Source organism: Catharus ustulatus, chromosome W (assembly GCF_009819885.2).
Source record: "Catharus ustulatus isolate bCatUst1 chromosome W, bCatUst1.pri.v2, whole genome shotgun sequence".
Lineage (NCBI taxonomy): Eukaryota > Metazoa > Chordata > Aves > Passeriformes > Turdidae > Catharus > Catharus ustulatus.
The window spans coordinates 4,548,527-4,574,778 of NC_046261.2; the positions used below are offsets into that span (position 1 = coordinate 4,548,527).

At 46.2% G+C, this 26,252-nt stretch overlaps 1 protein-coding gene across 6 annotated transcripts in view; it reads right to left on the bottom strand.

Annotated features, from left to right (window-relative positions):
• Nucleotides 1-646: 646 nt before the first annotated feature.
• The window catches only part of LOC117005047 (mothers against decapentaplegic homolog 7-like), a 44,442-nt gene continuing 18,836 nt past the window's right edge, over nucleotides 647-26,252 (bottom strand). For 4 of the 6 annotated variants that reach the window (XR_004419751.1, XR_004419754.1, XR_004419753.1 and 1 more), the window contains one exon: nucleotides 2,286-2,303. Coding sequence is in view for 2 of the 6 variants with exons in the window: in XM_033076278.1 (XP_032932169.1) it covers nucleotides 1,774-2,303; nucleotides 5,767-5,775 (539 nt within the window). In the remaining 4 variants the exon portion in view is untranslated. Of the gene's footprint in view, nucleotides 2,304-5,766; nucleotides 5,776-26,252 lie in introns of all 6 variants that reach the window. The other 2 variants (XM_033076278.1, XM_033076277.1) reach the window with 1 other exon arrangement.

Here is a 26,252-nt window from a genome sequence, read left to right on the forward strand (position 1 = left end):
CTCAGATTTTCCTCCTTTCCTGGTGGCATGGACCACTCATGTCCCAGCACAGAGCAAAAGCTTGGCCTCCCCCAGTACTTCAGGGACTGGGACAGGGCCAAATGGGAGCTGGGTCCACAGCGTGGATGTTCTTTCAAGTTGTAGTTATGAGAAACAGGAGTAATAACAAAAGTAACCCCAGTAGATTTTGGTCAGCCAGCCCCTCCAGACTTGGGCTGATGGGATACAACCATGCCAAGGACCCCAAAGCCACGTGGACCACACTAGCCCAATGGAGACCAAAGCTCAAGATGACCCTGTCTGGGTGCTACCCAGACCATAACTGTTCCACACAGGACTGGGGCGGGTGCCCCCACCACCAACCTCACGTGGTACCCACTTAGAGCAGCATCTCTCCTGCCTGCCTCATCCCTGACACTAAAAAAGCCACTTGGCACAGCCTGAGATCAAGTGTACATTTTTATTTTTTAATGGAACATAAGCTCCTTTAGAAAAACATTCATCTGGATGATAATAACACACATAGAAAAAAACAGTAATTTCGTGTTCTTTTTTTTTTTTTTAAATTTAGCATTTGTTATTTGTATTTATATTAAAGCAAAGTGCATCTTTCTTATTTTTTTCTCATTTATACATATTGCACAATACATAAATAATGGTGCTTATAAAACATCGTTATCTTTACAAGTAATAATATATTTTTATATAACATAAAATACATTTTTTCTTTAATAAATCTCAGGGGGTTTTAAGGAGTCCTTTTTTTGTGTGTATTTCCAAAGCACTACAGTGCTAAAGTTCCAATGAGAATGTTCTCTTGTTCATTTAAACCTTTATATATATAAAAATAGCTTACGTTAAGGTCTAAACATGCTCACTGAGCTAAGAACAGTGTAAAAGTATCATACTCTTGTATGAATTCAAGAAGAAATGAAAGCACAACTGCATTTTCAAATTGGATGGTACTGGGATAACCTGATCTAAGAAGTTACAACAGACCAACTATTGTGAACACTTTTTGTCTTCCCATTTGTTTTTAATTTGTTTTGTTGGTTTTGCTTTGCTTTGGTTTTTTTTAGGCTTAGGCTTCTGTTGCTTTACATCTTAGCTCAAATTATAAAGCGTGGTCCACGCAAGAGGTTTCTCTGCTGTTATTTTCTCCCCTTGCATCAATTCGTGACCATAAAAAAATTTGAAAAAGCAGTGGAAAAATGAACACAGTGACAAGATGTCAACTCAGCAACAAGAAAGATAAAATAAAAATTTAAAAGGATGGGTAAAGACCTGGTTGGGAAGATTTCGCACCACCCTTTGGCAGCAATGTGGGGTTAGCACTGCTGGGGAAGGGGTCTCGGTGTCACCGTCACCAGGGATGGGAAGGTGGTGCATAAAAATACAGGTATCTTGATTTATCCAAGAAAAGGAACTATAACATACAACAAGTGGTTTCCAAATCCATTGATCACATAGGATAATCCTTTCAGAGGTATGAAATAGTTATCATATGTGATCCACACATCCACTCACCTCCTCCCACACCCTTTTCTCACCCTTCTGTATCATTGGTCATTTACACTTTTAAAAAACAGGTTTATCAAACTACCCCAAAGCACAAAAAAAATCTTTCCAAAGGTTTTTCTCAAAACAAATGGGAGGGACGTACAAACTAAACAAAACAAAACAAAACCAAAAAGTCTGCATGAAAAGCAAGCACTCAGAAGGAAATATTAGCAGCAAAGTAATATAAATGCCACAAGTCCACTCCATTTTGAGTCATTGGTTATTAAAAATAACCTCCAACCAGCAGGGGCAACTGCCGATGAACTGTCGGGTGTAGCACTGGCCCCAGCCTTTCACAAAGCTGATCTGCATGGTAAATCCGGTCCATGGTTGCTGCATGAACTCGTGGTCATTGGGTCTCTGCAAGGTGCACGCCTTCTCGTAGTCAAAAGCCTTGATGGAAAACCCTGGGAACACTTTGTGAACCATCAATGTCCTGGAGTCAGGGTTGTCCAGAGTGGTTGACTTGATGAAGATGGGGTAGTTGCTGCGATTGTACACCCACACCCCATCCACTTCCTTGGTGAGCCGGATGCCGTAGCCGATCTTGCTTCGCACCTTCTGCACCAGCTGGCTTTTGTTGTCTGAGTTGAGCTGTCCGAGGCAGAAACCATTCCCCTGAGGTAGATCATAGAAGATATCCAGGGAGGGCTCTCGGACAGAGTACAGCCGACCCACACGTGTCTTCTCTTCCCAGTATGCCACCACACACCAGTGTGACCTATCCCCTGGCTCCTGAAGAACTTGGGAATCAACAGAATGGGAGAAAAAAAGGAAGAGAAAGAGAAATTTAGCACCAAAAGGGGTAATACAACCCCAAAGTGACACAATGCTGGTAGGTCGTTGCCTGCCAATGTGTTCATGAAGCTCTCCGTGCACGCACCGATGCCCGTGGTACGTACACCATTTGCAAAAGCAATGTTATTAGGACCATTAAGTTGACCCAGATTTGAAGAATTCCTGTACTATTTCAACACCCAATTCTAGTTAGAATTATGAGTCCTAAATCACCATGTCCACCTTCAAAAGTGGCTTGAGACCCACCAGCAGCATCCACAGTGCAGTCACCCTCACACAAACCATCACCAGGACCACCTTCAGTGGCAATAGGAGAGATGAGATGCTCTAGCCAGCCGCATTTACCAAGATAGAACATCCTAAATATCCTTATTTTCACCCACCAGAAAGTGGATCCATTTCCATAAATAACTATCTACTGGACACAGATGCTGAGAAAAAAATGAGGTACTGTTAAGAAAACCACATTGAAGGTCACCCCATGGGACCGGAGGGGGCAAGGACTCACCTACTCTAGTTCACAGGGCTTTTCCTTACCTGTAGGCAGAGTCTGGGTGATGGAGAGGATGGAGACATTGGATGGTGCCCCAACTTGTGGGAAGCACTGAGAGATGGTGGGGACGAGAAATCTCTTACTTGTTAACAAAAATGGCCTAACTCCCCCCCGAAATTCATTCATGCAGCCATTTTTTTTTTTTTTACTTCCTTGTACATAGCTATTCTGTGCAATGTAGCAGGAAAAAGCAAAGTGGAGGAGGGGGGCTGTTGAGAAATGTGAAAGGTCTCTTTTCCTCATGGAGGATCCGTAGTAGCCTGGCACTGCTCAGCAGGTAATTAGTTCCAGCCTTGGTAGTCATGTTAAGACTTGGGAACTATTCATCTCTATAATTGCATTAAAAAAAAAAAAAAAAATCAAGCTTGGTATGCAAGTGAGTGCTACCAAAATAATCCCATGCAGCATGGAAGCAGATTTGGGGATGGAAATAGTGGGTGACCCAGCACCCCAAAACTCTTTCAGTGGACCCCCAAACCCCTCTGCCCAGCATTATGCAATGGCAGTGACATGTTGGCTGCCCCGTTTTCTTTATTTTTTGGTTGTTAATAAACCCATTTCCCCAGTGGAGGAATTTTTTTCCTGTCTCTGAGTCGTGTCTCAAGCCCTGCACTGTGCTTTTAAGAGGAAAAAAGCAAAACCCAGCCACATATTTGTAATTTCCTCATTTCTATCCCAGTGAGGAAAATATTTCTACAGTTGCTGGAGGCAGCTACTAAAAATGAGCCTGGCTGTGTATGTCCCAAAATAGGGACTCTCACTCCTGGATGAAAGTGGGGATAGGAGTTTCGGCAGTGGACAGGTGGTCTCTGGGACAGCATTCAGCAAAGTGCACCCCAGTTTGTCCTTCCACCTCCCTTTTTCAGTGCCTCCCTGTCTTGGGTTACAATACAGGGTGTGATAAAAGGTATCTATTTTATCACCATCTGTTGAGGGTGGGGGCAGTGATCCTTATCTCCGTGGGAGATATTCTGCTAATGAGCCATCCATTGAAACCGGGTGGGGCATTGTTCTTTATCTTTTCACAACCCATCCTTCTTCCAGGGAGTTATTTTCTGCTAATGGCCCATTGAGTCCCACTGTGCAACTGATAAAATTACTTCATCCCATTGGGAGATGTTTCAGCCAGGGGGAAGAGCCCAACATTTCTTACCAAGATAAAAACAGAGGTTTTGGGACCCTAAGGTAGCCTTTTCTCCACCGGACTTCATAGAGAAACTGAATTTTCTCCACATCACCACTGGACCTCCGGAGGGAAACTGCACCTTCTACAGAACCACTGCTTCAAATGAATCACATCTGTCACTACAAAAGGACTACAGTCACCATTTAATTGGACTGCTACCAACAACCTGCCTGACAGGGTGTCAGATTGTACTCTGACTTTGTCAGGGTTTGGAGTTTGTTTCTTTGTAGTACTGTATTTCTATTTTAATTTCCCTAGTAAAGAACTGTTATTCCTAATTCCCATATCTTTGCCTGAGAGCCCTTTGATTTCAAATTTATAATAATTTGGAAGGAGGGGGTTTACATTCTCCATTTCAAAGAGAGGCTCCTGCCTTTCTTAGCAGACACCTGTCCTCCAAACTAAGACACTCCCAAGACTTTGTTGCCAATAATTTTATATCCTGCTGAAACCTGGCACCATACAAGGGAATGAGGGGGGATAAGGTGGGTGGTTTGAGTTACCTTTCCCCTAGCTCAAATGGGGTGCCCCTAGTTGGTCAAGAAACATCCCCAGGATAGTTTTTTCCTCCCCCCATTAAGGAGGGTAATGCTCAGGAGACAGAGGAATTCGAGGGGGATGCCCCTCAGTCCATGGCGGGGATGCTCCTGGATACAGGGGGAGAATGCTCCTTTATCCATCCCCATCTTGACCAGACATGACTTCCCTCCCACCAACTGCCTGCCAGTGATGCTCAGAGCTTTTGGGGTTTTCTTTTACAACAGTTGAGGGAATTTTGGAGCAACACATTGAACATACTGAAATTCTTATAGGTTTTTATTTATTTGGACATAAAAGTATCCCTTTCGGGAGGCAGTGGGGGGGGAAAGGCCTTTTTCACTTGATATTTGTGCTTGCATCAGTGAAGACCACATAACAAGTAGCTCATTGCTGCTTACAAAGAGTTATTTAATTGTCAGAACATTAAAAAAACAAACAAAACCCCAAACCACAAAAAATCAACTGCCTTGACAATGAATGAACAGACCATTATGAAGGGCTGGAAGTTCATCAATGAATCCCATGAGGTTTTTCAATGACATGGGGTGACCAGACCTCAAGGACGAGTCTTAGGTAATCCAGGATAATTTTTTTAGGAGATGATACCAGTACACAGTATAAATATGCCAGAGTCTCTTTCATTTGTGGACTTTGGCTGTTGACTGGATGTCTAGTCAAAAAGACATGAGAATATAAGGGTGGATCTTGGATAAGTAGGTTCAGGCCTCCCTGCCACCAAAGCAGCTTTTCATGATTGCTGGGACCCCAGCAGAGCCTCTCTGCTCCCACCTGCCTCTCTAATTCTGGCATCCACTAGGAAAAGAGGTGGGAAAAGCCAGTAGCATAATTTGGGTAGCAAAGGCAGGAGAGGAGGAAAAAAATGATGCAGACATGCTTCCTACAGTGATGGACATTTTTTTTCCCCAAAAGGTTTTTTTTGGTGGCAATGAACATGAATCTGGGCAAATGAAGCAAATAGATGAATTTTCCCCCAAAACACCCCACTGTGTTCATCCTGTACAACCTGGAGTCATGGCAGTGACCCACTATCCAACTCCCATCTCTGTCTGCTACCAGCTCACACAAAAGCCCCAGATCCCAGGAAATTCACAGCCACATCACTCAATACTTTGGGATTCTTGTTTGAGTTAAAAGCATCGTTTTTACGATCTCCTTGGAGCAAACATATCCCTTTCTAAATGCTTGGAAAACTCCCAGCAAACTGGGAGCATTCCCATATCCCAGTAAACTGATAATGTTTAATGCTATAAACATCTGCGCTATTATTTCATGATTAAGTATCCCTCCATTTGCTGCTATCACTAGGCTATTAGGATTTTCCATGGTTTCACAGAATCACAGAATCAATTGGGTTGGAAAAGACCTCTGAGATCAAGTCCAACCTATAACCGAACACCACCACATCAACTAGACCATGGCACTAAGTGCCATGTCCAGGCTTTCCTTAAACACCTCCAAGGATGCTGACTCCACCATCTCCCTGGACAGCCCATTCCAATACCTATCACCCTTACTGTGAAGCATTTCTTTATAATATCCAACCTAAACATCCCCTGGCACAGTTTGAGGCTATGACTTCTCATCTGGTTGCTAGTTGCCTGGGAGAAGAAGCTGATGTCCGCCCGGCTACAACTTCCTCTCAGGGAATTGTAGAGAATGATAAGGTTCCCTCTGAGCCTCCTTTTCTCCAGACCAAACACCCCAGCTCCCTCAGCCGCTCCTCATAGGACTTATACTTCAGACCCTTCACTAGCCTTGCTGCACTTCTCTGGACCCACTCCAGCACCTCAATGCCTTTTTTGTAGTGAGGGGCCCAAAACTGGACACAGCACTCAAAGTGTGGCATCACCAGTGCCAAGTACAGAGGGACAATCACTTCCCTGCTCCTGCTGGCCACACTATCTCTGATACAGGCCAGGATGCCGTTGGTCTTCTTGGCCACATGAACACACTCTGACTCATGCTCAGCCAGCTGTCGACCAGCACCCCTAGGTCCTTTTCGACTGGGCCACTTTCCAGCCATTCTGCCCCCAGCCTATAGCACTGCATGGAACTATTGTGACTGAAGTGTAGGACATGGCACTTGGTCTTCTTAAACCTCATACTGTTGTTCTCAGCCCATGTATCAAGTTCCCTCTGCAGGGCCTTCCTACCCTCCAGCAGACTGAGATCCCCGTCCAGTTTGGTGTCATCCATAAATCTGTTAATGGTAGATTCGATCCCCTCATTCAGATCATCAATAAAGATATTAAACTCTACTGGGCCCAACACTGATCCCTTGGGGGACACTGCTAGTGACTGGTTGCCAACTGGATGCAGCATCATTCACCATCACTCTCTGGGTCCTGCTGTCCAGCCAGTTCTTAATCCAGTAAAGAGTGTTCCTGTCCAAGCTGAGGGTTGCCAGTTTTTCCAGGAGTATGATATGGGAGGAGGCTTTCCTGAAGTCCAGGTAGACAACATCCACAGCCTTCACCCTCCAGGTGGGTCACCTGGTCATAAAAGGAGATCAGGTTGGTGAAGTAGGACCTGCCCCTCCTAAATCCATGCTGGCTGGGCCTGTTCCCTTGGTTGTCCTGTAGGTGCTGTGTGATCACACTCAGGATGATCTACTCCAGAACCTTGCCAGGCACTGAGGTCAGGCTGACAGGCCTGTAGTTTCCCAGATCTTCCTTCCATCCTTTCTTATGGATGGGCATCACATTGGCCAATCTCCAGTCATCTGGGACCTCTCTGGTCAGCCAGGACTGATGATAAATGATGGAGAGTGGCTTGGCGAGCTCTTCTACCAGCTCCCTCATCACCCTGGGATGGATCCCATCTGGTCTTGTAGACTTGTGAGCATCTAAGTGGGTATGCAGGTCTCTAGCTGCTTCCTCCTGGATTGCAGAGGGTCTATTCTGCTCCCCATCCCTGTCTACCAGTTCATTGGGCTGGTTGTCCTGAGGATAATCGGTCTTACTGTTGAAGACTGAGACAAAGAAGGTGTTAATTACCTCAGCCTTTTCCTCATCGTTGGTAACTATATTCCCCTCTGTGTCCAATAAAGAAAGGAGGTTTTCCTTGGCCCTCTTTTTGTTATTAATATATTTATAAAAATACTTTTTTATTATCCTTTACAGAAGAGGTCAGATTAAGTTTTAATTGAGTTTTCGTCTCTCTAATTTTCCTTCTGCATGACCTAATGACATCCTTAAACACTAACACTTCCTGAGTTACCTGCCCCTTTTTCCAAAGGTGATACACCCTTTTTTCCCTGAGTTCCTGCAAAAGCTCCCTCAGGGCTCCAGCAGGTTCTCCCCAGCATATTGTGTAAGTTTATTTTGAGAGGACAAAAAAAAAAAAAAAGAAAAAAAAGGAAAGGGACTGAAAGAAAAGTGACTGGTCTCAGGAATTTAGGGAATTAGTTGTATTGATCACTCATAGTTGGGTCTACAGAGAACAGTCATCTACAGCACACCGCAGTTCTACACAGAGGGGAAAAATCAAGGCAATAACTTGATGCCCTCAAAGTCTTTGGGGTGACATTGCTTGGAAATTTGGTCCAGATGTTCATCACCAGTGATGCACCAGCATAACCACATTATTCAATTTTTTTTCCCATGTTTTATACCTTCCTGAATTTTCCTGAGTGGCTGACCTGACTTGACCAGTTACTTCCCAATACACCAACCAGTACAAGAGGTTGTGAGGCTTCCCAACACCTGCCTCAATCCTTATGAACATCAAATCCTGCCCAAAATCTCTCAATAAAAGGCCACAGCCAGGATTTCTCTAGCGTTCAGTATGCTCATGCTGCCTGTGGGCTTAGAGCATCGTCCTGCTCTGGGCAGAGATGCTGCAGAAACCGCTACATCCATACAGAAACCCTGGAGGATGACACCAAAGCAATAACCACAAAAAATATTAAAAGCTGCTGAAACCAAGAAAGTCCAGATGAACGTGAGTGTGGGAGATTCATACCATGGAAACACCCAAATTTATCAGTAATGGCTCCATGCTTGGTTCTCCCAAGCTGTGGTAGGAAGACTCACATCTCTTATCAATTGGAAGTGGCAGAAAAATTCTGGTTTGGTTTTTCTCCTTTACACATGAAAACTTTTAAGGTGATGAAACCATGTCACCTGTACTTTTTCTTTCCAAGCTCCACAAGTTTTATTAGGAGATTGGGAAGAAAAAGTTCTCTTTTTTTCATTCAGGAAAAACCAAACCATTTTATCAACATTGAATTTAAATAGTAATAATAACAATAAAAAAACAACACAGGTCCTGTCCAGTTCTCAGCTCTCAGTCTTGTCCTGGTGCCAAGTTCATGAATGCAGAGGAGAGGTAGGTTGGGTATATTTTGTTTTGCTTGTTTTGTTTTGTTTTGTTTTGACATAGCTAAAGGTTTTCCTGTAACCAAGGACCTTGAGAGAAAACATCAAGTTTAGCACATGGTGAGCTATCTCATCTGTTGGGACTACTCCCAGTCGATCAAGTCAAGAGCTGTCTAAATCCTCACTGATATCTGCAATAATAACTTGTCGCTGAAAATGGGAATACAACTGTGTTCCTGATAAGGTTTTTAAATGTCTGTAATTGGATCTTTCCTCAATGATATTAGGATTAGACACAAATTAAATTATCCAATGGCAGAAGTGTTTCAAACTATGAATTTATATACATTTCTAGATTTTTTTAAGATCACACCTTTGACCCAAAGCATCTTCTCATGCCTTTCCTAAACTTCTCACCATTTCACCCTCTCCTTCATTCCTCTGTGATCCCTAGGGCTGGATTTCCCACCTAACATCAACCCTGACAACACTCATCATGGTATCATCTACCCATAACTGCTAACAAAACTCTCCTGATTTTCATAGAACCATTGAATGGTTTGGGTTGGAAGGGACCTTTAAAGGTCGTCTAGTCCAATCCCTCTACCATGAGCAAGGCTTCCACTAGATGAGGATGCTTGGGTTTTGTGGTACCCTCGCCTTGGCCACTTGTGGAGGTGGCACTGCACACACAACAAATAATCCAACATAAACAGGTAAAGGCAACAGATAAATTACTGTAGATGTCCACCAAGAAATCATAGCACCAAAAGCAGATTGGCCTTATGGACCTGTCCTAGAAGGGCCAGGACCCAGATGGGAGCTCTGGGGCAGCAAGGAGATCATAGAATACTAGAGTGGTTTGGGTTGAAAGGAAACATAAAGATCATCTAGTTCCAAGCCCCCGTCGTGGGCAGGGACACCTTCCACTAGACCAGGTTGCTCAAAGCCCCATCCAACCTGGACTTGAATACTTCTGGTGAGGGGGTGTCTATCACCTCTCTGGGCAACCTGTGCCAGTACCTCACCATCCTCACAATCAAGAATTTCTTCCCAATATCTAATCTAACCCTGCCCCCTGCCAGTTTGAAGCCATTCCACCTTGTCCTGTCACTCCATGCCCTTGTCAAAAGTCCCTCTCCAGCTCTCTTGTAGCCCCCTTAGGTACTGGAAGGTGCTCTAATGTCTCCCCAGAGCCTTCTCCTCTCCAGACTGAACAACCTCAACTCTCTCAACCTGTCCTCTTAGGAGAGGTGCTCCAGTCCTCTGATTACCTTCATGGCCTCTTCTGGAATTGCTCCAACAGGTCCATGTCCTCCTTATGTTCCCAGGAGGCAGTTCTCTGCTGGAAAATGAATGCTGTGGGCACCACCAATGAAGAGAAGAACCTATGGTCCTTCCTCCTTTATCCATCAATACACTGTACTTAAAAAAAGTTGGTTGGACTGGTGTCAGTACGACATGTCATTTGACCGGGGCAAAAGCTGACACCCAGCTCAGTGCATCTCATGCCTGGTAATCTCTCTTGGCTGACCTTAAGCGGCATTTGTGAGCCTGAGGCAGAGCCATGACTCCCATCTTCTCCTGCTTCTTGAGATGGAAGAGAAGGAGACACAAACCCCAGAGCTTTTTATGGGGCATTGCATGCACTTCTGGACTGTTCTCAGGACAGTTCGTGGTACTCCAGTTGCACTTTTGTCCCTCATGATACTGGCAAGTGCTGGTTTTGCAGGATCTCAGGAAAAACACCTCTCTGAACTCTTACTCAAAAGCGAACATCAAGGCAAGGAAAACACCAAGCATGATGTGCAACCACGAAGCTCATCAAAACAAGGAAAAACAGGCAAAAAAAGGAAATTTTACTTCCTTTCTAGTTTCTCAGATAATTTGCAGGCTATTTGTGTGGGAGAACAAACAAAAAAAAACAGCCAAGAAAAATACTTAAAGACAGATTTATAGGTATGCTTTAAAAAATAAAGGAAAAAAAAATCAAATTAAAGGCTATATCCTGCTGCAGAAAAGGATCTTTGTGCCTTTAACAGAGTTTGTGGTAGCCCAGAGATACCATCCATAGCAATCTTTGCCCCAAACTTTCTATATCTCCCTACAAACAAGGGCTAGACAGTGTCACCCCCTCCAGTTCTTGATGGTTGGGATGGTAATTTGTTAAGCTTCTGTTGTTCACAGAGAAAAGAAACACATACTGCAGGGATGCCACCACCCAAGGTGGCCCATGGGGCCCCTCCTCCACACCAACACAAGAGCCCCCAAAGAGTTGAGTCAGTCAGTCACATCAACATATACTGAGAGAGTCTTTAATCTGAGGACTATTGACACGATAGACCATCTCTTTAGGAGCTATTACAGCCCATTGTGTCAGGAGGTACTTATGGAGTCCTTAATCCATGGATTGACAGGCTAGACCATAAATTTGTGCCTGTGTCTAACTAGGCAGCTCTTATTACTCATCATAGACAGTAGTCATGTAGGTTAAAGAGCCTTAAAATTATTTCTGAAATTTTTTAACGAGTTGTCCACCCAATCATTCAAATGGTTCCTTGTTCCTAGCAAAAACAGTCAACTTTGCACAAAAATAAATGTTCAACTGATTTCCCCCCATGAATTCAGTTGGATGATATTTTCTAAAGACTGGTATCCAGAAGCCAAGATACTGCCAATGGATATGTAATCTTGCAAGTCTGATGAGAACAAAGGGGATAAAATGTGGCAGAAGCCAACAGGGAAAGGAGTCTGGGATTTCCTGATATTTCTAGGGAAATGTTTCTTTGGTTCAGACTCATGCTAGCAGCAACCTACAAGCTTGGGAGTGCTCTGCTCAGTCCCCTTGTGACTCAACCAAGAACTTCCATCACCTTCGCCATAGCTGGGAAACCCTCTTGTGAAATCAGGACAAACACAAGGTTGGATTAAACAGTGGATAGGGATGACTGATCCTCTCAGGTTCCCACCCCAACTTGGTGGTACCTTGAGTCAACTTTCTCCCAACTTGGAACCCGAGCCCTGAGGGGAGGGAGGGAGCCAATGCCAGTCCTGGTCCCGGCGGTACAAGAAGCTGCCCGGCGCCACCACGGGCACGGGGGGAACGAGAAGCCGGGCGGTGCTGGCCCTGGTCCGGGCAAGGGGGAAACGAGAACCTGGGCGGCCCTGGCCCGGGCGCGGAGGGAACGAGAAGTGCGAGCCCGCAACAGTCCCAAGCAGAGCCCGCCCGGCGGCGGCATCGGAGCAGCGGCAGCAAAGTCCCTGCGGCCGCCAAAGCGGCGGCGGCGAGGTGGCGGCGGGGAAGCCCCTTGCGGCTGCCAAATCACAGCATCGGCGGAGACCCCGCGGCTGCCAAATCGTGGCAGCGGCCGAGCCCCTGCGGCCGCCAAATTGCGGCGCTGGCGGAGCTCCTTGTGGCCGCCGAGAAGCAGCGGCGGGGAAGCCCCTTGCGGCCACCAAATCACGGCGCCGGCGGAGACCCTGCGGCCGCCAAATCACAGTGCCAGCAGAGCCCCTTGCAACCGCTGAGAAGCGGTGGCGGGGAAACCCCTTGCGACCACTGAGAAGCGGCGGCGGCCGAGCTCCCGCGGTCGCCAAATCGCGGCACCGGCCAAGCCCCCGCAGTCGCTGAAAAGCGGCGACAAGTGGCGCAGCCCCGGGGATGCGGAGAGAAGTGGTGCGGCCGCGGGGAAGCAACGGGAAGCGCCGCCGCCGCCAGCCGCAGGGAAGCCGGGACGCAGCGCGGCCGCGCGGTGGGAGCAGGGTGCCGTGAGCCGTGCCAGCCGGCACCGGGGGCGGGCGGGAGTGCCGGGGCACGCTGCACGGGGAGGGCGCCTGGGGCAGCATTTAAAGGCTACACCGATCTTTGAAAAATGTTTGCAAATTGAGTACCTGCCAGCAATTCGTTACTTTGTTGCGTGCCGCGCGGCTCCTCGCTGCAAAAAAAAAAAGTGCACCTTATAGTCCGGTGCGTCCTATCTGATCTACGAAGTTGCGAAATGTGCCGGATCCTGGGGGGTGCGCCTTATAGTCCGGTGCGCCTTATGGTCGTTAAATTACTGTAGTTTGTTTTTAGTTTGTTTGGTGCTGGGAAATGTTGTGGTTTAGGTTAGGTTTGGTGGGTTACAGGTGTGAGTCTTGGTGGTTTTTTGGGTTTTTAGTTTAGAGTACAGTAATTTCATGACCATAAGGCGCACCGGACTATAAGGTGCACTTTTTTTTTGCAGTGAGGATCCGCCCCCAGTTCCCCCTACGCAGTTGCTGGCTGAGGCCCCGCCTCAACCCGGTAGCCATGGGCCCCCGGGCCCACCTGTACCCGGCGGGGCCAGGGCATGCCCGCCGCCACTCCGCCCCGCCTCCATGGGGTCGGGGCATGCCTGTGGGGGGGCCGCCCCGCAACCACCTGGCAGCTATGACCCTGCCAGTTCCCCCTGCTGCTCGCAGCTCTCACTTCCGGGTTTGCAAATTTCCGAACTTTGTCCATCATATAAGGCGCACCGGACTATAAGGCGCACTTCTGGGTTCGGGGGAAAATTTTAGTCAAAAGGGTGCGCCTTATAGTCGTGAAATTACTGTAGATTTTAACAATTTTAAGAAAAAGGGAAAAAAAATTCCATATATGCCCCTCCCCCAAAGTACCAATCAATATAAAACCAACACAAAAACCTTCTTTATCTGCATCTCCTTCTATTCCCCTCAAAGGTGTGGGAAAACTTTTCTCTTATTTGAAAAAAGCAGTAGGACAGGAATCCCTTCCCCAAGCCTCAACATGGCAGTCAGGTGGGATAAAGGGATGCTGCAAGAGGGGACACCCTTCCAGAGGGTTGCTGCCAACATCCACAAGGGTTTTTAAGATTCCTGGACCACCCCAATAGGCATGAGGGCATGCAGATCCATGTAGAAAAGCCCCAAAAATCCTATTTTGATGCTGAAGCCACAAGAAGCTGACAGGCTGCGCCAACCCAGGGATCACAGCCCCTCTGTCTTGGGGTGACTTTATGATGCTTGTATCCGCAATCGTCTGTTCTGTTGATGTTGAATATTGAGTTCTGCAGTTTTAAGACTGGTTCCAGGAGTGAAGGGGGAGAGAAGAGGTGCAGAGTTTGTTATCAGAGACTGCACTTGCTCCCCTGCATCCTTCACACAGACTGCGTTGTTTGCAGTGGACAGCGGGAGAGAGTTCTCCTTTGCTCTTGGTTAGTTTCTGGCTAGTTGAAGAGCTGCCTGGGTTGTGGTTGGTTTTTTTCCTTTTTCTTGGAATTTTTTGAACCTGTTCTGGACTGAAAATCCAGAACAGCACCGGGAGCTCACACCTGTGGTCCACCAGGCCTGGTCTGGGCTGTGGCATTTCCCAGCGCCGGAGGGCTGAGAACAGACCGAGTGAGTCAGGCTGCAACCCATGAAAGAGACTCTACTGAATTTGTCATCTTTGCTGAGCGGCAAGAGGTTTCGTTGCTCAGTATTGTTCATTCTTGTGCTGGGAAGTGTTTTGTCTGTTAAATAAACAGGTTTTTTTTTCCACTTCTCCCTGAGGAAATATTTTTCCCCGAACCAGTTGGGGGAGGGACTGCTTGAATCTGTTTCCTAGAGGGACCCCATTCAGAGGTTTCCTCCCAAATTTGCCCTAAACCAGAACACCCTGTCAAACACAGACGCCAAGCTCAGGTTTACAGGATGAAGACCTTTAAAAAAGCTTTTGAAATTAAAAAAAAAGGCTCCACTGTCACAAGGTTGCCTAGTACCCGGTAATGTCCTCGGGAGGGCGGGGATGCAGTCCCTAGGAAAACCACAGTTCTCCACAGACAACATATAGCTGTGTGGGGGGCAAGTTAAAAACCTTGTAAAAACCTTAATAAAAACTGAAGCAGAGCAGTCTAAGATTTCCAAACTGTCATGGTTGTAGAGAAATGGGGTAGAGTTTCTAGCACTGTTTAATTCCATACTACCTATGTCGTGGTGGTAACATGGTTTCAGCAGGAGGAAACCAGGGCAGAAGGGTCGTCCTCTTTTTCTGGGCTCAGGAGAGAGGTGTTTAGGTTTTGGGGTTAGCCTGTTGTACCTAGCCCCTCTCTGCCACCTGCAGTCCCTTTCCCATTTCTCCAAGCCAGGTTTTTTCTGGTTTGGTGCTGAAAGACGGCACTGGTGAGCCCAAGATGCCGCTCCAAGAAAAAGGGAGAGCACAGTAGCAGCATGGAACGGAGTCTGGCCAAACTGTGTGGACCCTAAGCTGCAGTCGCAACTGCAGCAGCTGCCATAGCTGTAGCCAGAGCCCAGGCCACAGAGAACCACCAAGTCCTCCAGTCCTGCTCTACCAAAGTCAGACCCAGGAGAAGGGTCCCCTGACCTGTTTCAGAGCCTTGTCAGATCCCACCAGATTTTGTCTTGTCCCTGTTTTTACCATTGTTTTTGGTTGGGATAAGAAAGTTCAGCTGCGAGTCTACCCAACATTTTGTCTTTCCATACACTGCGTGGCTCAGCAGAGGGTCAGTTGCAATTTTGCCTTTGTCTGGGAAACCATGTCGAGCACTGTCTTCAAGAAGCGTTTTTGTTTGTTCAGTGGTCAATATCCTTTTGTGGATAAAACACTCTCTTTTGCACACTCTTTTATTAATATTTTTGTTGTTATTGCAATTTTTCAATAAATTGTGATTCCATCTTCTAATCTCTCCTAGTGTTTCCTCCACTATCAGAAGGGGGCGGGGGAAAAGGGGCAGTTTGAATAGGTTTGATTTTCCCACTGGGTTTTAAACCAAAATACAAACTGATACCTAATACACAGATGTGTCTTAGGATTCCCCCCCAAATGCGTTCTACGCACACACATGGCATAGCTGTGACTCTCATTTCAATACCAAAATAAAAAATATCTACAGTAATTTCACGACCATAAGGCGCACCAGATTATAAGGTGCACCTCCGGGAGTCGGCAATTTTCGCAACTTTGTCCATTATATAAGGTGCACCGGACTATAAGGCGCACTTCCGGGTCAAAATTTTAGTCAAAAGGGTGTGCCTTATAGTCGTGAAATTACTGTACTCAGTACACCAACCAAGAATTCTCCCTAAAGACTGAAAACAGACATAAAAACGTACTTCACTCCCATGCCAAAAAAAAGCCCACCTCCCCATGCTGCTTCCTGTGAGCAGCATCCCTCACAGGCATGTAAACACATGGTAAAGCAGGGTTGGAACAAAAGTCCTTTTCATGCTTGTTGTGCCCTGCTCCGTAACAATTATGAAAACTGTTTAGCTGGGCTGGCATTTGGAGCATTTACTACATTCCTGCCAATAAATTCCAGTCCTGGATCTGTTGAAAAGGGCTCCCCACTGCCCCCTTCCTCCTCCCTCCCTTGCCTTCATTTCTCCTGGCTTTCTTTACAACCTAATACCCTGTCAATGCAGGGCCAGGGCCTACTTAAGGGGAAAAAAACAACACCCAGCGCCAGACTGGAGACAGTAGGCAGACAGAAAAAGTCAATCATTACTTCTGTCTGCCTTCATAATCTAATCACGCCTATTCCTAAAATCGGGCAGTGAAGTATGCTGGTGTACAGGCAGGGTCACCACCCAGGGATGGACCAATGAAAAAACAGCATCAGCCCCTACCCAGGTAGGGAGCAAACAAGGGATGGACAGACAGAATGGACAGTGTTTGGATGGAGTTTACAAGCTTGACCATGCACACATCCCTCCCCTCACCTCTCACTTTGCTCTGGATTAATAAAATGTAGCAATTATAGAGAATATTACATTCATTAACTAATTAACCCTACTGATGCTCCATCAGCTGTGGCAGTCTCTTTTTGCAGATGAAGGCTGGCAGAGGTTTGCCCTGGGCTATAAATCAGGGCACGTGGGCAGCACATGGATTAAGAAAGGAAAAAACACAACCCAAAAAGCTCTTTGTGGTTCATCCCACCCCACTTTTGGGTGCAGTGGTTGAGGTGTGACCCAGGCATGGACTGTGCCGCTATCAGCCAGGGTGGCACCACCGAGACCCAGCAGCATCCTCCCATGGGGGCAAAGATCAGGTCATTTGGGGTGTCACCAACACCCAGTAGCATTATCCTGCGGGGTCAAAGCCCCAGGGATTGTAGGCATCATGAACACCCTGCAGCAACCTCCCACAGAGACAAAGCCCAGGGGATTTAGGGTCTCACCAACACCCAGTAGCATTCTCCCATGGGGACAATCCCAGGGAATCTGGAGCTCAGCACTGCCCTTCAGCAAACCCAGCACCAACCACATGGGCTGATCCAGAAAATAACCTTAGTGCAACATCTCAGGTAAGCCAAGGCTTCATGCTCTTGACACCCAGGATACATTTTCTATGCCTGGCTATGACAAAGAACAGGAAAACTATGGGTCACTGTGTATGACTTATGGGTTTGTTCCTTATCATGAGCTAAAAAGTCTCAGCCTGGCTTACAAAGAAAATTAATTCATCAGTTCAAACACAGTGATGTAACTTCAGGGTCCAAAGTCTTGGGTGGGAATTCGACATGCAAGGAATTCTCAGAACATTGGACCTGTAAATCAAAGTGTAGAAAGAACACAGGATGTGACCTGAGGCCTTAGGAAAAGTTTCCAAGCTTAGGTGCTAGAGGAAAGAATGTAGATTTAAAGCTTAAAGCAGAGACAAGCTAAGCAGGAAAAGTTTAGCTATAGAGTTTAAGATATAGAAAAATAAAAGTAGTTGCAAAGGTGACAAAAGTTTTAGAATAGCTCTGTGTGTCAGAACAGGATTGGCTGAGAAAGGTCACACTGTAACTAGACAAAATTTCTTAGTATTGGATTAGAAACAAATATCTTTGTTGGCAGTGTTTTATTGGTTAATAAATCCTTAAAATACCTTGTAACCATAAGTCTTGTGACTTCTAGCCATGCTCTCAACACCTGTAACAAGAACTCACGCTTTCTGTGGAAGAAAAATAAACCGCACTTTCTGAAGCAACTAGAAGTCCCGTCTCTCTCCCTCATTCGAAAAAGAAAGAATCCCCACGGAACGTGGTAATGTGGGAGCAATAAACCCACATTTATCCAAATAAAACTCCTGTTATTTTATTCCCACTCAAAGGATGATCTTATGGAGTTATTTACTCTGTCTGCTTTGCCTGGGAAGGTGCTACCAGAGCCCAGACGCAGGGTCATTAGCAGTTGTCCTGTGTGGGCAAGTTGGACCTCATAGTATAGTTTAATTTCTCAACTATTTTTTCATTTTCCCTGCTTTTCTACTCAAAACCTCACCTTGCACACCAACGTGCAAACAGACATACAATCCCTCTGATATTACTTTGCATCACCGACAGTGATGCCCATAAATTTTTAGCATCCATAAGTTCAACCCATCGCTTTCCATCACTGAAAATCATTAGATCCAGAGCCAACTTCACTGGTTGTAAAACTGAAGGATGTTTGAACTTCCATCATCTTCTCCAACACCTGAATTTCTCCAACACAAAGTCAACTCTTACTGATGCAGATTTGGTAGTTCTAAAAAAAAAAATCTATTTAACCTTTATATGTATTATATAGAATTCTATAAAAATACAAAATATTTTCAATATACAGTGAATATATTTAATGTATTCAACCTATATAAAATATATACTATATATTCATTATATATTGAATATATCCATGTATATATCTATATTGAATATATTTATATATATATATATATAGACTGAATAGATTTTGTTGAATATATAACCATCCATAGTCTCATTCATTATGTACACATATAGGTACATATTTGCAACAAGGTGTAACAGCCCAAGTGCTTCTGAATTATTCATTTAATAGAAATATTTGCCTTTCCATCTGCTCAGGAATTCAGGGAAAAGCCAGGAAAGTCCATGGGAGCCAGAACTTTACCCCAAAGATAACTCACCAAACCCCAGCACTCCACCAGACATCTTACTTCATCCCCAAGGATGGGGCACAGAGCCAGGTATTCACCATTGCACATGTAGAAACATCACCAAAAGCCCACTGGGCATTTTACTTCATCCCCAGGGGAGGTTGGGGAATGACCACAGAGCCAGGTACTCACCATTACACATGGAGGAGCATCAGCAGGACCTCCTGCAACCACCCTACAGTGCTTTGTCATTGTCAGCACAACCTGACTGAGGAGTTGAAGCCAGGATGTTTTTTATATGGAGAGGTTAAAAGGGTAGAAAAGGACTGAGCCAGCTCTTACAGGGTGGGTTTTTTTTCCCCTTGCAAGTTAAAACCATATTAGTGATACTGTGTGTGGACCAATTTGAAGGGCTGAGTAGCCAAACCAAAATTAGTCCTCTGGCCAAGAGTTTCCTAAGCCTCATGGTTTGGGAAAGAAAGCTGAGAAAAAGCATAAGAAAAAAAATATTCCTTTGGAAGTTGGCACTCACACTCAAGCAAAGGTCATCCTTCTAGTCAAATATTTTTCTGACATAATAAAAATAAAATCAAGTGCTGGAGCAGCCTCCCTTGGAAAAGCAGGGCCCATGGGATGTGTTTTCACTCCTTTTCTTTCTCTTTCTCCCCCAGCACTTTCTTTCATTAATAACTATATTTTCTTGTATTTTCTTTTTTTTGGTTCTTTCCTCTTAAAAGACTGATGCAATTTCCTGTCTTGCCCCAATGTTTCCTGTTAATTAGCAGGGTGAAAGTTATCATCGTGCATTTAAATGTCTACCCAAAAGAGAGGAAGGGATAAAACACAGGAAAAATAAAGAGAAAAGATAAAAGAAAGGGGAGAGATGAGTTGTCTATTAGCAAGCACCATGTCATATCCCCAACATCACAAAATGCCCTGGAAAAAAATTTTGGATGCGACAACTTGAACCCATTGACAAAGAATCCCCCAGGGGTGGCTGCCACAGCAGGTCTGTGTACAGGGGATGTGACCCCCCCACTCTTCCCTGGATGAGAATGGAAAATCCCTGCAATGCTTTCCCAGAAAAGTTTTTTTCTTGCATTAGGAGGAGGATGAGGAGGAAACTTGTTAGCTACACCTGAGGATGATGCCTAGTGACAAAGGGGGGTAGGGAGAACACGTCGAGATCAAGGGCAGGGTGAGGGAAGGAGGGGGAGAGCTAATTGTGCTCTGGGGGACACACTCTCTCGACCCGGCTTGTCGGAGGAAGATGTCTATGGGCTGCAACCTACCACCCTCTGCCATCCCAACGCAGGGAGCCACGTTTGCCGCTGCTGGCCGTTGCACTGCTGCTTTTTCCCTGATCCAGCCTGCCACGTCTGGACCCCAGTCGAGTGCCACACTCCACACAGTGAGCAGGGGGAGTCCTTCCCCCATCCTTCTCCCATCTGGACCTCCGCCATTGTCCCAGTCCTCTGCAGCTCTGCGGGACCTGCCCTGCCCCCACCACCACCAGGACTGAGAGCAGGGAGACGGCGTCTGCGGCCGAGAAGGACTGGGACTGAGTTAAACTGTTCTGTCTTGTCGCTAATTTTCATAGCTGATGTTGATTTTGTTTGTCTTGTAGATATATTAGTAAAGAACTGTTATTCCTAACCCCGTATCTTTGCCTGAGAGCCCCTTAATTTCCAAATTATAATAAATTGGAGGGAGGGAATCTGCACTCTCCATCTCAGGGAGGGATTCCTGCCTTTCTCGGCAAATACCTGTCCTTCAAACCAGGACAATAAGTCATATCCACTGGCAGACACAGGGGATGGAAACGATGTAGCCTACATCCCTGCCAGCCTGGGGCTACTTCTCTAGAAGTGTTTTTGTCCCATTGAGTTTTAAATGTCACCAATGATCTAGTTGCCAGTGTTCATAGGGAAGGTTTTTGCAAGCAGATCATGGTCTGAATTGACACCTAACCTTCAAAATTCATCTTTTTATCCTCATTCTTCCCCAAAAAGTGTTGGTCTACAGGATAAAATACGAGTGGTCCCCATCCTGAAGGACTTGCTGGTGGTGGTGTCTTCTGCATTTTATCGTCAGCTTCTCTCAAGGGACTGTTTGGTTGGGAAAATCTATCAGTACACAGAAAAATGAATTTAATGGAGCTATACAGGGATGGATTGACATACCCAGCATTTAATGGGGGGCACCACCTCTGCCATCATTTCCGTTTAAAAGCCATCATAGAGGAGTATCCAGGAAAGGTTTGAAAGGCCCTAAAGCATTTAACAAGTCATTATTAAATGGGTCCTATTTGCTTTGGGGGAATTTTAATTGGCAGAGAGCCCGGATCTGGCAGGAGGATGACCTCGGCATCCCCACAGCAGTACAGGGGTTATCCTGGGGTGTTCCGGGGGGAGGTCCTGCAGGGCAAGAACCCCCTTAAAAAAAACCTCATGAGCCTGAAGGAGTCGGAGCAGTTCACCAAGCCAAGAGTCCCAGGGTTGGTACCAAACTCCCTGCTCCCTCCTCCCTGACGGCCACAGTCAGATGATGTGCAAGGCAAGTTGAGAGGTTCCTAGTCTGGCAGGCAGTCTGCTCTGCTCCAGAGGCTTTGTACTTTCTAGGATGTGATGGTGGGTTTTTAGGTAAGCAGGGAGGGGAGGTCGTCTCTCCAATGAAGTTGGAAAGGAAAGGGTGCAATGCCCTGTGATGCTCAAAGAAAAAAAAATAAAAGTATGCATGCTCAAAAATAAACCAAGAATATGTGACTTTAAAAAAATTCCCAAGCAATTGTTCATCCCTGGGACAAATATACAATCCTAGTTCCACAGGAAGATGTCTCAATTTCAGATTACAATAGGATGCCAATTTGCAAATAAAGGCATTTCACAGGAGGTTATAAACTCCGTAGGGGAGGGAGGTGGAAGTAGGGGGAACGGGAAAACACAGGCAGGGCTCTGGCGGAGAAACTGCATGGGATCCCATTTACATGGGGATGTGTAATGAGGAGCCACTTTAGAGCACAAATATCTCCGGATTTGGACAAGGTACTTCTTCCCTAGTGAGCAGATACCAGCAGGGATCAGAGGCACAGTGAAACATTTCTGGCCTGCCTGCGATTTTGAAATGAAGTATCATTTAGCCAAGTAGTACCTTAAATCAAATGAGGTCCCACCACCAGAAGAACCAGAGAAGAGAGTGATGTTGATGCTTCTCCAGACTCCAGAGGTCTTTTCCTGTCTTTTTGTTGCAGAGGAGTTGGGAGGGAGAAACTGAGGCTGTGCTTGCTGCAGAAGAGCCCCATGGGTCTCCCAGCCTCAAGCCTTGCAAAGCCTTGCTTGGTCCAGCATCTACGAAGCATTGTCACTCAACATCCACTGGCTCCAGGAGACCCTGGGGCAGTTCCAGAGTCAGGAAAAGTCAACAGGATTGGGCTGAAATCTGGGCAAACTTCCAGGTTTGGTATTTTATGAATAACCCCTATAAATAAAAAAGCAGTGGAGGTGGTGAGGATATAAGCCAGTTCATCTTGCTTTCCATCTGTGATGGCCAGCTCTGGGCTTCTTGGAGAGTTTCACTTTGCCAGCAGATCCAGCATCATTCATCTATCCTGCAAGAGACACACCTTCTCACCCACCATGAGTACCGTAACCTTCCATCAGTCAAGAGCCATCAGTCTCACACCACACATGGGTCAAGAGGGAGATGTCCAGGGCTGGGTGGAGACCATACCAATGAGATCCAGCATCAACACTATCAAGGACCATCAGCTCACTTCTGCCCTTGCAACAGAACTTTCTCCATGGGTTGTATGGAATTCAGCTCCAACCAATCCAATGCCTCCAGACCACAGGCCAGCCACCTCCAAGCTCTCCAAGCATGGTTTTACTTGTTTGAAAGAAGAGTCATAACCAAAGACATCTGCCACGAATGAATCAGCTCAAAATACAGGAAAAGCTCCCCTCTGTGTCCCATTTATGGAATTTGTTTTTATTGACAATGGGATATTTTTGCTCTCTTCTTTAACCACATTGGGGATAGAAAGTATCTGGGTTGAGCACAACCATGTCAGTGGGAGACACCATGAGTGAGGAGTCCTTACCTACCCATACAGTGACCACCAATGAAAATAAATAAAGGTAAGGATAAGTGAGAGTCAGTGCCTCAGGGAGAGCAAGGAGTACATAAGTTGGAGAATAGAATGGCTGGGGAAGAGACAGCAGAGGTGGGATGAGAAGAGGACACCAGCATAGCATGAAGGACTATCCAATATTGCATTCCTGGGCCAGGAAGGAGAACAGAAAATAGAGGGGGGAGGAAAAGAGCACCTCAGATCAGTTATTGCAAAGGAGAAACACTCCCCATATCACAGAATCACAGAATGACTAGGTTGGAAGAGACCTTCAAGATAATCGAGTCCAACCCATGCCCCAACACATCGACTAGACCATGGCACCGAGTTCCATATCCAGTCTTTTTTTAAACACATCCAGGGATGGTGACTCCACCACCTCCCCAGGCAGACAATTCCAGTACTTTATCACTCTTTCCATAAAAAGCTTTTTCCTAATATCCAACCTGTATCTCCCATGGCGCAGCTTGAGACATACCCCTGGCCTCACTGGTCCCCCTCCCACATCCTCCAGTGCCTCTGGTATCCATCAATGAAACTCCTTTCAGCCTCCAGACAGATTGAGACCCCAGTGGTGGCTGGATATCAGGCTGCTGATCATCAAAGGAACCTCGTGGAGAGCTGCAACAGCACTCACTTTGATCCCCTTTTTAATGCTCCTCTTGCCATCATTCTGTCACCCCACCCCCATGGTTTCTCTGGCAGAATGGCTGTGAACCCCAGGCTGGCCACATTCCCAAATTCTCATTGCTGAGAGCAATCTGCCTCACTAAATTCTGCCCTTACAGCTTCAAGACATTAGAGGTCTACTGACCTTGAACATCACTAATCACTACTACACCACCATCTACTGCCCATCACTGGTGGTCAAAGCTTACGGTGCTATAGGAACCCACTACCACCAATCACCCATAATGTCTTCTTCCTCAGCCACCTACTCCAGTTTCCAAATCTACCAAAATTGGCATTTTTTGCTTTTATTAAAGCCATCCTTTCATCAAGGAGCATCAAGAAGAGTGTACAGCCCTGGTCTGGAGGGGATGAGGGATGCTGGATTCTCCAACCGGCATTATGGATCCCCATCTCCCCAAACTAGATAAGACCAAGCCAAAGCACTTGTCACGTACCCTGACAATAACTCATTAAAGGCCTCTTCAAACACACTCTTCTGCTAACTAAAATATGCAGGAAGGGGTAGAAAAGAAAGCAGGAGAAAGTGAGTTTTGAAGTGTTGTTGCAAAGTGCATTTACAATAATTTCATTATTACAAGCTGCACTGATTATAAGCCGCACTTCTGGGGTGTCGGCAACGTTTCGTTTTTCCTCCATAAATAAGCTGCACCGGATTGCAAGCCACACTTTCGTTCGCAGCGAGGATCCGTGTGCAACTTTCACAAAGTTGCCAATTAGTAACAGAATCGCAGGATTTACTGGCAGGTGTCGACCTTGGAAACATTATTTCCAAGTGAAAAAAGATACAGACAATAGCTGCGGCAGCGTACCCTGCAAGTTTTATTTACAAGTGGAAAAAGATACGAACAATAGTGTGGTCGCTTTACAAGCATTTCCAATGGATCCGCATTGCCTTTAAACAGCCACTCAGCCTCGCAGCCACTCAGCCGCTTGGGCGGGCAGAGAGCAGGGCAGCCGCTCAGCCGCTTGGGTGGGTGGAGAGCAGGGCAGCCACTTGGGCGAGCGGAGAGCAGGGCAGCTGCTCAGCCGCTTGGGCGAGCGGAGAGCAGGTCAGCCACTCAGCCGCTTGGGCGGACGGAGAGCAGGGCAGTCGCTTGGGCGAGGGGAGAGCAGGGCAGCCGCTCAGCCGCTTGGGCGGGCGGGGAGTCGCTCAGTTGCTTGGGGGAGCAGAGAGCAGGGCAGTCACTCAGCTGCTTGGGTGGGCGGAGAGCAGGGCAGCAACTCAGCTGCACAAGACTGAAAACACCGAAAAAATTACAGAGAAATATCACAGGCTCAGATCGGCAGCGCCGCCCTGTTGCCGGGGCCGCGTGGACTCTGGCTTGGTTCGGGGCTGCTGCAGGTTCTCACTTCCGGGTTTGAAAATTTCTGAAAATTGTTCATACATAAGCCGTTCCGGAATTCAAGCCCCACTTCCGGGTACAGACCAAAACTTTAGTCAAAATAGTGTGGTTTATAATCGTGAAATTACTGTATTTTCCTTTCTTGACTGGGTCTCTCCAGTTGGGAATTTTCAGCTCTGCACTTCTGCATGCAGAAGGGAGATATCAGTAAATCAAAGCAAATAAAAAAGAAAATGTTCTTTCATGTGGAAGCATTCAGCTTTGTTTCAGGACTTTGGTAGCTAACTGCATTCCTTCATGAGTCAACTCTCTTATCAGTTCCTTATTAAGCTAAATGGCTACAATTACATTTGGGGAGGAAAAAAAGAGCAGGTAATGATCGTAAAAAGGTTCTGTTTCCAGACTTGGTGGGGGATGAACATTTCATAAGACCAAAAAAAGTGAAATCCAATGAAATTATAAAAATATAACAAGTTTAAAAAGCATTTTCAGGGCCAAATGTGCTTTCTTTTGGGGAGGAGGCTCTATTGAGGAGATGGAGGTCCCTTTCCCAGAGGCCTTTGGGAGGCACCAGGAACAAGCCATGTTATTTCCTGCAGCCCAAACCCCCACCTCCCACCTTCCCTATGGGAGAAGAGCAGACAGACAAGATGTTATCAATAGGGTGACCCTTATAGAAAATCCCCTTTTAAAAGTGTACTTCTTTTGCTCATTTCATGCGGTATCCTGCGGAACTGAACTCTCTCTTTTGCAATGAGTATATTGCAGAAAGGAAAAGGAAAAAATCTAACAACATCCTTATTGTATTGTTTTGTTTCTTGTCTCTTTTCTTTTTACAGTCTTTTTTTTTAATTCCCTAAAGCTATAGGCTCCAATAAGAACAACAAAAAACCTCAAAACCAAAAAGTGTTCTGTTTTTAAAAAAAAAAGTGACAAGTTTCTCTGTTCCCTCTCCCCCTTTCTTTGATTACAGTAATTTCACGACCATAAGGCGCACCAGACTATAAGGCACACCCCCCAGGAGTCGACAAAATTCTCAACTTTGTAGATCATATAAGGCACACTGGACTACAGGGTGCACTTTTTTTGCCGCGAGGCTCCGCCTCCAGCTCCCTCTGCACGGTTGCTGGCCGAGGCCCCACCTCAACCCGGAAGCCATGGGCTCCCGGGCCCGCCTGGACCCAACAAGGGTGGCGCCGTGGGCCCCCAGGCCCGCCTGGACCCGGGAGGGGCAGTGCTGCGGGTCCC